General features: G+C 47.7%; 1 protein-coding gene across 1 annotated transcript in view; it reads left to right on the top strand.

The window, feature by feature from the left end:
• Positions 1–10,809, top strand: part of GAL3ST2 (galactose-3-O-sulfotransferase 2) — a 53,969-nt gene extending 43,160 nt beyond the window's left edge. Inside the window, exons 3-5 of the mRNA XM_008177437.4 lie at positions 6,997–7,083; positions 7,959–8,229; positions 9,745–10,809. Of these exons, the coding sequence (XP_008175659.4) occupies positions 6,997–7,083; positions 7,959–8,229; positions 9,745–10,569 (1,183 nt within the window). The 3' untranslated portion in view covers positions 10,570–10,809. The remainder of the gene's footprint in view (positions 1–6,996; positions 7,084–7,958; positions 8,230–9,744) is intronic.
• Positions 10,810–14,752: the final 3,943 nt, after the last annotated feature.

Raw genomic sequence — 14,752 nt, 5'->3', positions numbered from 1 at the left:
CCCCAAATTGGTCATGAGTTCTAAACTTAGATTTCACCAACCAACTGCACCAAGTGCAAACTCCTCAGGTGCATTAACAGCCTTAAACACAGTCACAGACTGCCCTCTTGGATACTCCGGTCTGTCTTGTCACCGTGTCTCTGTGATAGAAGGCCCTTAAGGCAAAGAATCACAGCAATATTCACGTTACTCCCAATCCCAAAGGACTAGTCACTTACCCCAGGTCAATTGCGCCTTAGGTCTCACATCAAGACAATACTTGCAGTAAATCCTATAATAAATTATATGAAGATTAATTAAATAGGAAAAGGAAAAGAGAGAGTTATTTATGAGGTTAAAGCAAGTGAATATGGATTCACGATCTCTTTCTTATGCCTAGGAAACTCCTTGTCCCCCTAGGGTCTGTCTGCACTGCAAAGAAAAACCCACGGCTCGCCTGTACCAGCTGACTCAGCTCGCAGAGCTCAGGCTGCGTTGCTGTTTAATTGCAGTGTACTAGAGCCCGGGTCCTAGAGCCCGGGATCATTGCTTCTATATCGTGATGCCAATTTTTCCCAACCTAGTGCTAAAAATTTCCCAAATCTGGTGAAAAATTCCCAGACTCTGGGAATTTTTTACCAGTTTGGGAAATTTTTGGCACTAGCTAGTGCCTCTATATCCTGGGATATATCCCAAAATCTGGGAATTTTTGAGTAAAATGTTTCACCTTGGGAAATTGCAGGGCAAATTGGGAAACTGCAGAGCACATGCTGTTAAAAATTCCCAGATTTTGGGAAATTTCCCAGGATATAGAAGCACTGCCCGGGATCCAGCCCAAGCCCATAAGTCTATACAGCAATTAAACAGCCCTTTAGCCTGAGTCCTGTGAGCCTGAGTCAGCTGGCACGGACCAGCTGTGGGTTTATCTTTGCAGTTTAGACATACCCCCAGAGTCCAAGCAGCATAGAGATCCTTTGGTCCTTTTGTTGGGGGGTTTCATCCCCCTTCTGCCATGTGCTCTCAGCTAATGGGAAGAGTCCATTCCTGTGATTCATCTTCATGGGGAGGGGAGCAGAACAATGAGCTTTTAGTCCTTTTGTTGACAATTCCACAATCCAGATGTAGGGAGTTTCCAGTTGTAAGATTCACCCAGAGCTGGTCTGGTATTGCTGGGTCTCCTCTTTTGGAAGGGGCGTAACAGTTTCTACAGAAGAGCAGCTCTTCATGCTAATTAATGTCCTGGTGATTGTGTGGTGATTCATTTGGTCACAGAGGCTCATGCAAGTCCTCCAGGATTGTCTTGGAGTCTCAGGAATTAAAAAGTAGGTTTTGTGATGAAATCTCCAGCAATACGTCGAACCAAAATTACAACCCTACTCATGCTACACCTGCACAAATATTACATTACAGATATTACAAGTGAGCTTAATGTAGGCAGCAACTCACAAGCATTCGATAGAGTCCAGACAAGAAACATTTTCTTATCATTCTAATACCTGTCCTACCAATGCAAACCTCCAGGTAGGGTGTCCAGATCGCAAGAGTGAAATATCAGGACACATTGGGTGAGCTGGGCAGGGGGAGGGGAGAGGACGACAGTGACAGACACAGGTGCACAGAGCCATGAGACGGGGCCCTAGGAGGCTGCAAGAGGGGGCCCTAGGAAGCTGCAAGAGGGGTTGTACGGCCCCTGCTGCAGCCCGCACCAGAAGCCACAGGGCAAGGACACCTATTGAATTCAATGAGAATTTTGCATGTGAATTGATGTACCTAGTTCTGAGATTATAAAGCCAGAAGGGATCCGGTGATCACCTGGTCTCACCGCCTGTATAGCACAGACATAGAACTTTCCCAAAATAATTCCTAGAGGATAGCTTTTAGAAAAAGCTTTTAGAAAAACACCACGACCCTTAGTATATTGTTAATCGTTAATTACTCTCACCATTGAAAAGGTATGCCTTGTATCCAGTCTGAATTTGTCTAGCTGCAACTTCCAGCCGTTGGCTCATGCTCTACCTTTCTCTGCTAGACTGAAGTGCCCATTATTAACTATTTGTTCCCCATGTAGATACTTACAGTCTATAACCAAGTCACTTCTTAACCTTCTTTTTGTTAAGCTAAATAGATTGAGGACCTTGAGTTGATCACTATAAGGCATGTTTTATAATCCTTTAATCAGTCTTGTGACTCTTCTCTGAACACTCTCCAATTTATCAATATCCTTCTTAAATTGTGCACACCAGAACTGGACACAGTATTCCAGCAGTGGTTGCACCAGTGCCAAATACAGAGATAAAATAACCTCTCTACTCCTGCTTGAGATTCCCCTATTTAGGCATCTGGTCACCCTATTTCTGTATGCATTTCCCCAGGTTTTTTTTGTAAAAATCAAAACTGAACTGCCCCAGAAATTCTGTCATGTGGAATCATCGTGAAACTTGCATGGCTCCAACCCTACCGATGAACCTTTAAATCCACTGCACAGACTTCTGCCACTTGAGCTAATGGAGTAAGTGATGGCAGAGGCAGTAGGTTGTCATCCTATATGTGATAGATCAGCTCTATAGAGGGATGAGACACTTTTTTTGCCACTGGGTTTCACAGATATCTGCTGACAGAAGAGGAACTGTGAAACTCAGGGAATCCTGGGTCTATTCCAGGCTCCTGAGTGGAGTGGTCTCTAGTAGTCAAAGACCCTTCTTCCCTGTCCCCTCCAGTCTATGTCTATCCTATTGCTGTCTAACTCGCCCCAGCTCCTCATTTGATTTCAACTGCCCCCCACTACCGCTCTGGATTCCTTGTCCCAGTTTCCTGGTCCTGTCTCACTCTCCTCTCTCCCCGCCCCCATCCCTCAGATGGAATGTTTGTTCCAGACTGGCAAAATTATAAGGCTTCCCAACATTTCAACACTTCCCATTCTAAATTTTCGGTTGCTTAACTATAGGCTAGCTCTGCCTACAACAAAGCATCTTCAGAATCTCTGATTAATGGGATTATAAGTGTAGCAACCTCCATCATAGCTAGTCACCAAAGATTGAACCTGAGCCATCCAGACTTAAAAGCATGAGCTTCTACTACTTGAGTTCAAGATATAACTCCCTTAGCTGGTAGCTATACAGTTATCCTCTAAAAATCCACCAGAGGAGGGCACAAAACACATGTTGGACAGTGAATTACAAAAGTGCCAAATATTATGATTAGGCCTGCAATACTTTTCACAAGGAACATCAGCGGGGGAGAGGCAGAGGGAACAGGGTCAGGGTGGGGGCTGAGGGCAGTGAGTCGGGTGAGATGATCGGGGGGGAGGGGAGGGACTGTGAGGAGGCAGAGGGAACAGGGTCGGGGGGCTGAGGGTAGTGGATTCAGGGTGGGGGGTACAGGCGGGACACTGTGGGGGAGGCTGAGGGAACAGGGTCAGGGTGGGGGCTGAGGGCAGTGGGTCGGGTGAGATGATTGGGGGAGGGGAGGGACTGTGGGAGAGGCAGAGAGAACAGGGTCAGGGTGGGGGCTGAGGGCAGTGGGGCTGAGGGGAGCCACCCCAGAGGGACCTGCCAGGGGGCCAGGTGAGCCCAGCAGTGCTTACCTGGAGTGGCTCCCAGGAAGCATCCAGCAGGCAGGTCCCTCCCAGTCCCTCTGGCCCCTTCCTAGGGTCGGGTCGAGGTGAGGGAGGCAGGGGGGGCTCTCTGCCCGGCGACCACTGCCTGCTGCCGGAGTCTATAAGCCCCGCCCCGCTGCAGCACGCAGGGGAGCGAGACCTCCTCGCTGCCTCTCTGTGTGCCCGGGGCAGGGGCAGGGCTGCGCTCTGCAGGCTCCTGCCGGCCAGGCGGCGGGCCCCATGGGCTGGTGCCGCCGCGCCGGGAGCTCAGCTGCGTGCTGCCCCAAGGCCCAGGGAGGAAAGGTGAGTGGTGCTGGTGGCGCCAGCTTGCCGCGGTCCCCCTCATATAGGGTGACCAGACGTCCCGACCAATGTAAGGTCGGGATGTGGGACAAGTCCCCTAAAATCGGGACTGTCCCAATAATATCAGGACGTCTGGTCACCCTACCTCCAGGTGAATCAGACAGATTCCAGCTATGTATCTAGCAGTATTCAGCTGAGCCACGGGGACCTTGGCATGAGCTGGTGCCTGCTAGGCCAGTGTCACATTTGTGTTCTACCTTCAGTAGACATGGAAGACAATTCAGCAACAATAATACGTGTAGACAGTGGAGGTCCATAGTGCTGAATGGCCACAATCACAGTCTTCTTTATAACAACTTTTTACATAGTTGAAGACTGTTGTCAGGGTCCCCTCTTCCCCCCGCCCAGTTCTCCCACCCCAGCCTTCTTTTCTCTGGACTAATCATGTCCAGTTCTTTTAACATTTCCTCAATGGTCATGTTTTCTAACCTCTGATCATTTTTGTAGCTCTTCTCTGGACTCTCGCCATTTGTCCACATTTCTTGACATAGCTCTGGAGGTCCGGGGTTCAGTAATTGGAAACAATTGAGATGGCCTTTTCAGCCCAGAGATGGTCTTGGGTGTTAGGTTTGCCTATCTCATAAACGACCACAATGAAGAATTTCACCACGTTTTTGTGCTCTGATAGCTCAGTTGGTTTCTATTAAAACTTCAATTTACCATGGTTTGACTCCCAAGCCTTCGATCTGTTTTGAAGGAGCCTGGTATAAGACAGAAAAATTCTAAGCAGCCTCCAGAGGTATGGAGATCCAAACCTACACACTGCCTTGTAATCACATGTAGTTTGACGCAGTCAGGGCCAATACATTCCTGATGTTACTCCACTGAAGTAAGCAGAGCTACACCAGGGATGGGTCTGGACCCACGTGTTTCAGAATAACAGTCTATTTGATGTGCCTACACTGAAACGGGAACACAGGAATAACTTGTGCCTAAAGTGTAAAGTTTGTCATAGCAATTTGCCAACAACCAGACAAAATTAGTCACATATTATTTGCAACAGGCTGGATCTTCAAAGTTGGTGTAAGTTAGCACAGCCCCTTTGACACCAGGGGAGACTATCCAGGTGACTTCAGGAGAGCTGTGTCAGTTTGTACCACTGGAGGATTTGGCCCTATAGTTTAGGTTAGAACGCAGTCTCTCCCCCAGCCAGCCTACTGCCATAAGGTGACTGCCAGAGCTCCGAGGTGAAGTTCTGGGTCGCTGGCATCTCCACACACCCGCTCACCCCGTTCCTGCAGGGGAACAAGCCGCATGATTTTCAGCAGGCACATATGCTCCTCTTGGATCCCTGACCTTGGCTTCAGCAGTTTCCCCTGAGCATTGTGAGGTCCTTCCCTCAGTCCCCACAGTTCCTGAACAGCAGTGGTTCTCCATCCTGGAGACCAACCTAGAGCTCCCTTACTTCCCATGGGCTACCCATCTGACTTCAAAGGATTCATTGACTTCAGGCAGCGTGTGTCAGCACTGAATGAGTCCCTTGTGAGCAGGCTTGTGGGGGTGATATCCCCTAGCTAAGTTCCCTCTAAGCTGCACAGCTGCACTGCTGCCTATTAAGCCCCATGCAGGCGTTCAGGGCTGTGGCAGGGAGAGATGCCTCTCCCCAAGCCCTGGACCTGCCACGGAGCCCCTCCATATTGGTGCACATAACAAAATTCATTCCGCACATGGGTGGGAAACATTAGAGGGAACATTGCCCTACAGGTTCAGCTGGGCTGAGAAAAAGGGGCATCGGGGCAGGTTCACTGATCAAATGGGAGGGGAGGCAATGGAGCTGGTCTTCTCTCCAAAGACAGAAAAAAATTATGACATGTATAGAGGGTGTGGAAGGGCAAAATAAACCAAGTGGCAGGGATACAGCCCTTGTGAGCATAGTTACTGGGTGGAGGAGCTGCCCTTGTTGTCAAGGGTTGTGGGTGCAGCTGCAGAGATCAAAGGTTTGTCATCTCCATTTTGGAAGGTGGAATTCTAATCAGCTTTCCATTGCCAACTGTTGCGATTTGATCATGAGTGTTTTTCTTAAAGCCCCAGCTCCTGGGGTCATGCTTACCTGAGATGCTCTGCTTTCGTTTGTAAAAAGGAAGTTTTGCATCCTGGGGGTTGCAGAGAAAAGTTTGAAAACGTGAAGCGAGAGAACTCTATGGCTCAGGACCCAGTAAGCAAAGAAAAATAACCAACGTTTAATATTTTTCATAAATACCTCTTGATTTTTAAGCCAATCGCATGATTTTTGGGGCCTGACTCTGTATTTTTGAGTGCTCTGGGTTGGCCCTTCTGTAGCCTGCATGGGCAGGTCAGAGAGCAGCTGGCTGCAGCTTATTACAGCAGGCTCTAGTTGCTGTTGTGTTCGAGTTATGTGAGGTTTAAATTAAAAGAATGTAACTGTTAAAACACAAGCGCTCCTGCTTTACTGCAGAGAACAAGAGTTATCACCAGGGCAGGAGAGGCAGATGCTGATCGCCGTACTTACGCTATCTAACAACATGGAGAAGCCAGAAAGGAGGCAGCTGTAACAGCCATTAAGGGATTGTCTGCACAAACATTTAGCTTGTGACAAGCTGGGCTGTAAATCTACCCCTCGCTGGGCTTCCATGCACTAATTGGCCGTGTGGACCCTGCTGACGTGAACTAGCAGTTCCCTAGTGCACTTGAAGCAACTCCCTTTTCAAAGTGGGGTAGCTCCTCTGATTGCCAGACACTGGGAATGGACAACAGGGGATGAATCACTGGAAATTGTCCTGTTCTATTCAGTCCATCTGAAGCACCTGGCACTGGCCACTGGCGGAGACAGGACACTGGGCTCATGAACCATTGCACTGACCGACTCTGGCTGTTCTTATCAGATTGCACAACGGAACTTTAATGTGTGTCAGCAGGGTCCACACAGACAGCTACATGCAGCAGGCTAAGGGGACAGATTTACACCCAGCTTGCCGCAAACAAAATGTTTATGTAGACAAGCCCTCAATTACAAAGAGTGGCAGGAAATTTGGTGTGGTTCGAATTGGGAGGACATTACATTTTATTTTGGACTCACTGGATTTCTGTTTATTTTGCAGGCATTCCAGACTCCTGGGGTTTGTTACTCTTTGGCTGGGAGTCATTTTTCTAGCTGGGTTCTTCCATATGAACATAAACATCACTTCGTAAGTCCATTTTCTACTGTGATAGAACGAGTAAGGAGAACTTGCCATGTGCCCTGTCTGTGCAGGGGCAGCAAGATGATCCATCATATCTTATATTTTTAGATTGCTAAATGTAGCCCTCAGCAGAGACTAGGGCTAGGATTTTCAAGTCTGGGCGCCTGAAGTTGGGCTCCTAAATCTATATCTAGCACCTAACAAAGTGACCTATCAACAGTGTAGAGTGCCCCGTAGCTGGGAGTAGCTGCAACAATACTAACACAGCAAGGGGAGTGAGCAGGAGAAGCCAGAGCCCCTCCCAATCCCCTCAGTAACAAATAAGCTGATTATTGTGTGGAGCTGAAAGAGCCATGCAGACTGGCATTCGGAGCTAATGAGGGCAGAAGAGGGGTGTGGCTCATCTGTGGTTTCTAGAACTACAGACAAAGTGCTGGATCTTTAGCTGGTGTCAATTGTCATAGCCTCATTGACTGCAAGGGAGCTATGCCGATTTACACCAGCTGGGGATCTGGTCTTCAATAGAGCTATGGCCAATTTACACCAGTAGGGGATGTGGCCCATTGACTTCAATGAGGCTATGCTGATTGATGCCACCTGGGGAATGGATCCATTGAGTTCAATGGAGTGATGCTGATTTACAATAGATGGGGAATGGGCCCATTGAGTTCAATGGAGTGATGCTGATTTATGCCAGGTGTGGAGCTGGCCCCAGTTATCCTAAGGAAAAGTAGTTCAGGTTAAATTTTGGTGGCTCTTTGGAAAAGTAAAGTGAGAGGGGCAGGAGGTAGGAAATGGCAGGGGAAAGCAGCACTGTCCGGTGGAAGAAATGGATTACAACACTAGAGAAAACATTTCCCATGTGCTTTAAATTCATACAGAGTGTGGGGGTTTTCCACCAAGCACCTGAGACCCAGTCACCCCCAGACGAACGCGATGTTTCTCAAGACCCACAAAACTGCCAGCAGCACCATCATGAACATCCTATTCCGGTTTGCAGAGAAGCACAATCTGACCTTAGCCCTTCCTGCTGGCCAGAACTACCACCTGGGCTATCCTCATCACTTCATGGCCCAGTTTGTAGAGGGATTTAAAACCATGGGACAAAGCTACAACATCATGTGCAACCACATGAGGTTTAACCTCCCAGAGGTGAGATCCTGGAAAGTAGCAGTTGGGTATGCATTCTGTGAAATGACTGTGGTGCTGTTATTATCAGGGATCCTAGTTTTCCATGATAAAAACCCAAAATTCTCCAATAAAAAAAACATAGAAATCCATGTTTTTTCCGTGATTAAAATGAAATTCTGAACTTTAGTTACCCTGACCACAATATATATAGGTATCAGTTGAACCCAGTGTTTTATTGATATATTTACAATTTTAAAGCAGGCTTGCAGTCGGAGCCCTGGCCATTCTCCTGATTATCTGAATTTTTTATGATCCGATCTGGCCTTGGTCCCAATTAGATCGGATAATCGGGGTTCCACTGTATATGTTTTTATTTTCTCACAAATGTAAAAACTAAAGATTCTCTGTAAAAATGCAAATTTCACATTTTTCCGTGGCAAACCGATTTCTAGGATCCCTGGTTATTAGCTAGCACTAAATATCACTCTGCAGAGGCCTTTCCCTTCATGAAGCGCATTGCAATTGGCATGTAAAATGTTTTCTGAGTTAGGAATTAGTATGTCTGCCTTCAATCACAAAGATCACTAGTACTGGGGAATGACCATAGTTAGCTGGCAATCCCTCTAAGAATCTTAGGACTGACAATTATTTATAAAACAAACAAACAAACAAAAAAGATTGGAGTTAACTTGTTTAGCGCAGGGAGGACCCTTTGCTTTGGAAAATAGAGAGTCAACTTCTAGGCCTGGCCATGATCTCTCTGTTTTTCTTTCTCTTCTTGATGGAGTAACTGGGGGTGAAATCCACTCCATGCTCATAAATCCCAAGCATTCAGACTCTATGTGGAGGGCACAAGGAGCGATTTGGGAGATGAAATCCACCCTTCACAAAGGGCCAGGGTGCAGGGTTTGTTGCACAGCCCTCTTCCCACAGCTGCTGATCCAGCCAATGGTCTGGAATAACAGCCACAGTCTCACTGTAGCAGTTGGGTCTTCGTAAATGTGGATCTTCACCCCACCACTGGCCTGAACCCAATGTGTCCTTCAGCATCAGCCAAGTGGGGCTGGCCTTGAGCCCACATCCATGGTGTTTAGGGGTGCACAGGTACCCAGAGTACCATATCCCTCTGTGATTGTTCAGTCAGAAAACCCCTCATGCAGCCCAGCATAACATGCCAAACTATTCACTCAGCCCAAACAGGAATGAGAAAACTCCGCTTCCATATGCTTACTATAGTGAGTGGCCAAGGGCCATGTGTGCTGGTTTAGCTATACCAGTACAGCAGTGATGGCAAGCCTTCCTAGCATAGAGAGAGAATTGGACCAGTTGCCTACAACCTGTCAGTACAGTGCTTGTACTTAGATTTTCCCACCGTGACTATGTTTTAACCCCCTGCAAATGATCTACACTATGCTTGTTCTTATACCCTGTTTACCCTTAAAATCAAGTAGGAGCCATTTTTGTACCACAAAACCTCTCCTGCGCATAAGCAAGAGATACATTATTGGCCACATTGTGCTGTCTCCTTATAAACAGGTCCGAAAAGTAATGCCAAACACCACCACCTACTTTTCCATCCTGAGAAACCCAGTTTCACTGATGGAGTCCTCCTATGCCTATAATAAATTTTTTACACCAGCATTTAGAAGGTCAAAGGATGTGAATGAGTTTATGGCATCTCCATGGACATATTACAATATGAGTGAATACACAAATAATGTTCATGCAAGGAACTACATGTGGTTTGACTTTGGCTATGATAACAATGCAATGGACACTGAGGACTATGTTCAGCGTGTCATAGCGGAGATTGAACAGGCTTTTCAGCTGATGCTGCTAACCGATTACTTTGATGAGTCCATGGTCCTGCTGAAGGACACTTTGGGCTGGGAGCTGGATGATGTGGTTTACTTCAAGCTGAATTCCCGAAGCCAGGACACTATTGAAAGCATGACCCCTGAGAGCAAGGAAAAGGTAAAAGAATGGTGCTCATTGGACTGGAAGCTCTACCAACACTTCAACAGGACCTTCTGGAGGAGAATTCAGGAAACAATAGGGCTAGAAAAATTGGATCAGGAGGTGAATCTCTTGAGAATGAGACAAAAGGAACTCATGGAGCTGTGTCTCTTGGACCCAGTGCCGATAGATAAGACAAAGATCAAAGACAAAAAACTTCAGCCCTTCCAATCAGGGCGTGCAAATATTCTGGGCTATAATCTTAAAGAAGACATGGCTAATGAGACTCTGAGAACCTGCCTGAGATTGATCACACCTGAGCTTCAGTATATGTCATATCTGTATGCTCGTCAGTTTCCAGAGAAGAAGAGGAAGAGCACAGCCTTTTCCTTGTGGTGGAGGTGATAGTGTTGGTGGATTGTTAATATCACTCACAGAGCAATAATGCTTATAACATTCCTATCACCTTGTTCATGTACCTCCCAGAGATGTGTGTTTACGTTTTTGTGGCCCAGTGGAGTTAACCCATGAAATTTCCTTACAGAGATTTCAGATCCGTGAGTGGGGTGGGGAGACAGAGCGTGTGTGGCAGGAACACAGCACTCCCCAGCTGACTCCATCTGGCATATGGGACAAAGAGTCCTGTGGCACCTTATAGACTAACAGACGTATTGGAGCATAAAGTTTCGTGGGTGAATACCCACTTCATCAGACGTAAGTGGGTTGTGTCTGACAAAGTGGGTATTCACCCACGAAAGCTTATACTCCAATACGTCTGTTAGTCTGAATCTGTAAAAAGCGACCAAGAGTCCCGTGGCACCTTATAGATTAAGATGGCTACCCCTCTGATATCTGGCATATGGTTCCCTGGACGTCTTTGCTTGCTCCAGCCTACACCAGGGGCTGGGCTGGGGTGAAGTTGGCTAAAGAACCAGGGAGCTGTGATTTGTTCCCTGACCGCCTACTATCTCTGCTGCACCAAGCAGATACCAGCCTTTCCTCTGTGGGTGAAATACTAATTTAAATCACAGCATCAGGTTTAGTACAAATGCCTGCATTGATCTTGTTGTAAATGGAAAATGCTGCAGAGAAGTGACTCTGCAGGAAATTCCCCTTTCCCATTCTAGGCTAACGCAGGGATTGCCAGTGGAGTACAGGTCAGTTTCATGCATGCAGACAGTGCAAAGACTGACAGCATGCTTAACAGGCCTGAGGGAAAGCTTTATATTTCAGTTTGATTGTACTTTATATCACAAGTCAGTGGAACTGAGCTCACAGGATGTAACATGCTGGTTGTTGGAAACACAGGAACAGACTCCTGAGATACAACATCCCTTTGAGTCTGGAATATATTAGCCCTCTGCTCTAAGAGAAGTCGTACAGAACTCGCCAACCATGCCCCTCTGTCCTGGCTATTCGACAGGAAGTGGAATGGTCAATCAGAATGAGACACAGGCTTCAGAACTCCCACTAACGATGTAAAATATTTTGGCCACATAGTTTTGTCCCATTTTACCTCATATAAGAGACAAAAGGCTTCCATGGGAATCATCATTGTGTCAGCAATTTAAATAGCATGGTTACATGAGGAGCTCTTCTCTTTAGACACACTCCATTATGTTTAACTCAAATCAAATCAAAGCTTCCCTCTGTAAGGCCTCACTGTCTCCTTGAGAATCTCCATGAACTGTCTCTCCCTGCCTTTCCTTTCCAATAATGGTTCCCATCCTCCATCCCACCCCTCCATGTAATAGCTGCAGAGAACAGACTATTCAAGGGCTCTGAGCGGGTAATAGGTTGTATCTATGATGTAGAGGCAGTGTGATCATTAGCAGGGCTACAACCTGGGACCTTCAGAATCAAAAGCACAAGCCCCACCTAGCAGAGGTAAAGGAGTTATGCCATGAGCCATCGCTAAGTTGCAGGCTGTGCTGCTTAGTGGAGACAAGAACATGACCACACACAGGCACTAAGCCAGGCTTTCGTACTTGGAATTAGAACCTCCACAGACAGACCAAGCCAAGCCCCAAACGTAAGCCCAACTCAGAGAAGCCAATAGACCACTGTGATTTCAGTCAGCAGAAGATGCTTCAAGCTGGACTCGCCTTTTCCTGCCAAATGAGACCAAAGGGCAACATGATTTTACACAGCAGCTGTCATCCTCCAGCTAGGTGTGTCAGGTAGTACAGAGCACAGTGAGGCAGAGTATTACCATCAGCTGGAGAGACAGACGTCAATGTCATTATCCACCACTGGAGATTTAAGGAAATATGTGAGATTATGAAATGTTCCTTTTGAGGAGGCAGCATGGTTTAATGAATAAATCATAGAATCATAGAAGATTAGGGTTGAAAGAGACCTCAGAAGGTCATCTAGTCCAACACCCTGCTCAAAGCAGGACCAACACCAACTGAATCATCCCAGCCAGGGCTTTGTCAAGCCGGGCCTTAAAAACCTCTAAGGATGGAGATTCCACCACCTCCCTAGATAGCCCATTCCAGTGTTTCACCACCCTCCTAGTGAAATAGTGTTTCCTAATATCCAACCCTCCTCCACTGCAACTTGAGACCATTGCTCCTTGTTCTGTCAAGTCATACAACTGGGCATCCGGATACCCAGTTCTGCCACTGACCTGCTGTGCAACCTTGGGCTAGTCACTTCTCCCTCCCCCATACTTTGTCTGACTTGTCTATTCAAATTGAAAGTTCCCTGTGATAGGGCCTGTCCTTGATTATGTGTTTATTCAGTGGGACCCCCGCCTCAGGTGCTACTGTAATAGAAATTACACTACTAATTAAAGATGAACCCCGTTGATCAATTTGGTAACAAAACCAGCTGGCAGCCAGCTCACTCTGGGCTCTGAGCATGCTGGATCCATCCATTACCAAGCTCAGGCTTAGGCAATATTTGAATGAGAGGCCGCCAAGGAAAATATCGTTGCTTCAGGAAGGGGCATTGGGGTTTCAGTAGGTTACACTCTTCCCCATATTGACTCAGTGCTGAATCAGCCCCCCACCGAGTTGTGAAGGAGCACGGCACTGCTAGAGGAGCTGGGGTAGATACTCACTTGTCACAGCTCCAGGAAGTTCAATGGATCAGTGACATTTACCCCAGCTGGGAATCTGCCCAACTGTCTTTGTTATCAAATGAAGGCATTAAAATGTAACACCTCCCCAGCTTCTTTTGCAGAACAGAAGGTCTTACTTCTGCTGTTCTGGTCAGTTTCCAGGGTAGGGGTTACATTCCTTTTGTCTTGGGCATTGGTACGTGTGCAAACACTTTGTGACAGGACACAGCGTTCAAGTATTACAACTCTTCCAGTGCAACGGCATTGCTACAGTGCTTAGAATGGTAAATAAGACACCCCTCTCCCTTATCTGTCCCATGTCAAGGGCAGGAATTTTAAGTGTGCAGTAAATCAATAAGGGTGATATATTTCATCAACTGTTTACTACCTCAGTTACTGTATAAACATTGATTACACAATAAACCCATTGAAAACAGGTGATACCCGTTCCTTCCCTGGCGCACTATGGCTGCTAGGTCTTATTCCATCTGTGAGCCAAACTCTTCCATGTGTGCCATGTGTCCTTTCCCACTCAGCAGCACTGCAGTACGTATAATGGAGAGGGTTAATAACTACAGTGCAGTGGGCACCATGTTTGCTGGTGTAACTATACCGGTACAGAGATGCTGGCAAGCCCTCCTAGCATAGCTGTAGCTATACTGGCATAAATGTGCCTTTGCTAGTATAATTTATCCTGGGCACCCAAGTAAAATAAACTATTCCCCCGATAGCACTTTTAGGCTGAGATAACGGGTCCACCATAGGGCTTTTGCTCGTATAGCAATATCACAGGAAATCACACTCCTAAGTGACATTATTATACTAACAAAAGTTTCTGGTGTAGACCCAGGGCCGGCTCCAATTTTTTTGCCACCCCAAGCAAAAAAAATTTCCCGCATGCCCCCCCTCGGCCCCACCCCAACTCCGCCCCTTCCCCGCCCCATTCCAATCCCTTCCCCAAATCCCCTGCTCTGCCTCCTCCCCCGGGTGTGCCGCATTTCCCCTCTACCCCATCCCTCCCAGGCTTTCCTGAGAGGGAGGGGGGAGAAGCGGAGCGGCGGCGCGCTTGGGGAGGAGGCAGAGGTGAGCTGGGGGGGGAGCGGTTCCTCTGCCCCCCCCCAGGGTTACTTCCTGTGGCCCTCCCTGTGCCCCCCACCGCCTCAGCTCATCTCCGCTCTACCTGCTCCCCAGAGTGCGCCGCTGCCGTTACATTTCTCCCCGCTCCCTCCCAGGCTTGCCACAAAACAGCTGATTCGCGCAGCAAGCCTGGGAGGGAGGGGGGAGAAGCAGAGCAGTGGTGGCGCGCTCTGGGGAGCAGGTGGAGCAGAGGTGAGCTGCGGTGGTGGGGGGCATAGGGCGGGCTGTAGGAAGTAACCCGGGGGGGTAGAGGAACCGCTTTCCCCCCAGCTCACCTCCGCTGCCTCCCCCACCACCGCAGCTCACCTCCGCTCAGGGCCGGCTTCCGGTTTTTTGCACCCCAAGCAAAAAAAAAAAAAAAGAAGGAGACGGAGTGCCGCCCCT

Source organism: Chrysemys picta, chromosome 9, assembly GCF_011386835.1.
Source record: "Chrysemys picta bellii isolate R12L10 chromosome 9, ASM1138683v2, whole genome shotgun sequence".
In the NCBI taxonomy this organism is placed as follows: Eukaryota; Metazoa; Chordata; order Testudines; family Emydidae; genus Chrysemys; species Chrysemys picta.
The sequence above is the reverse complement of the archived record's forward strand: the minus strand, read 5'-3'. Positions and strand labels throughout refer to the sequence as shown.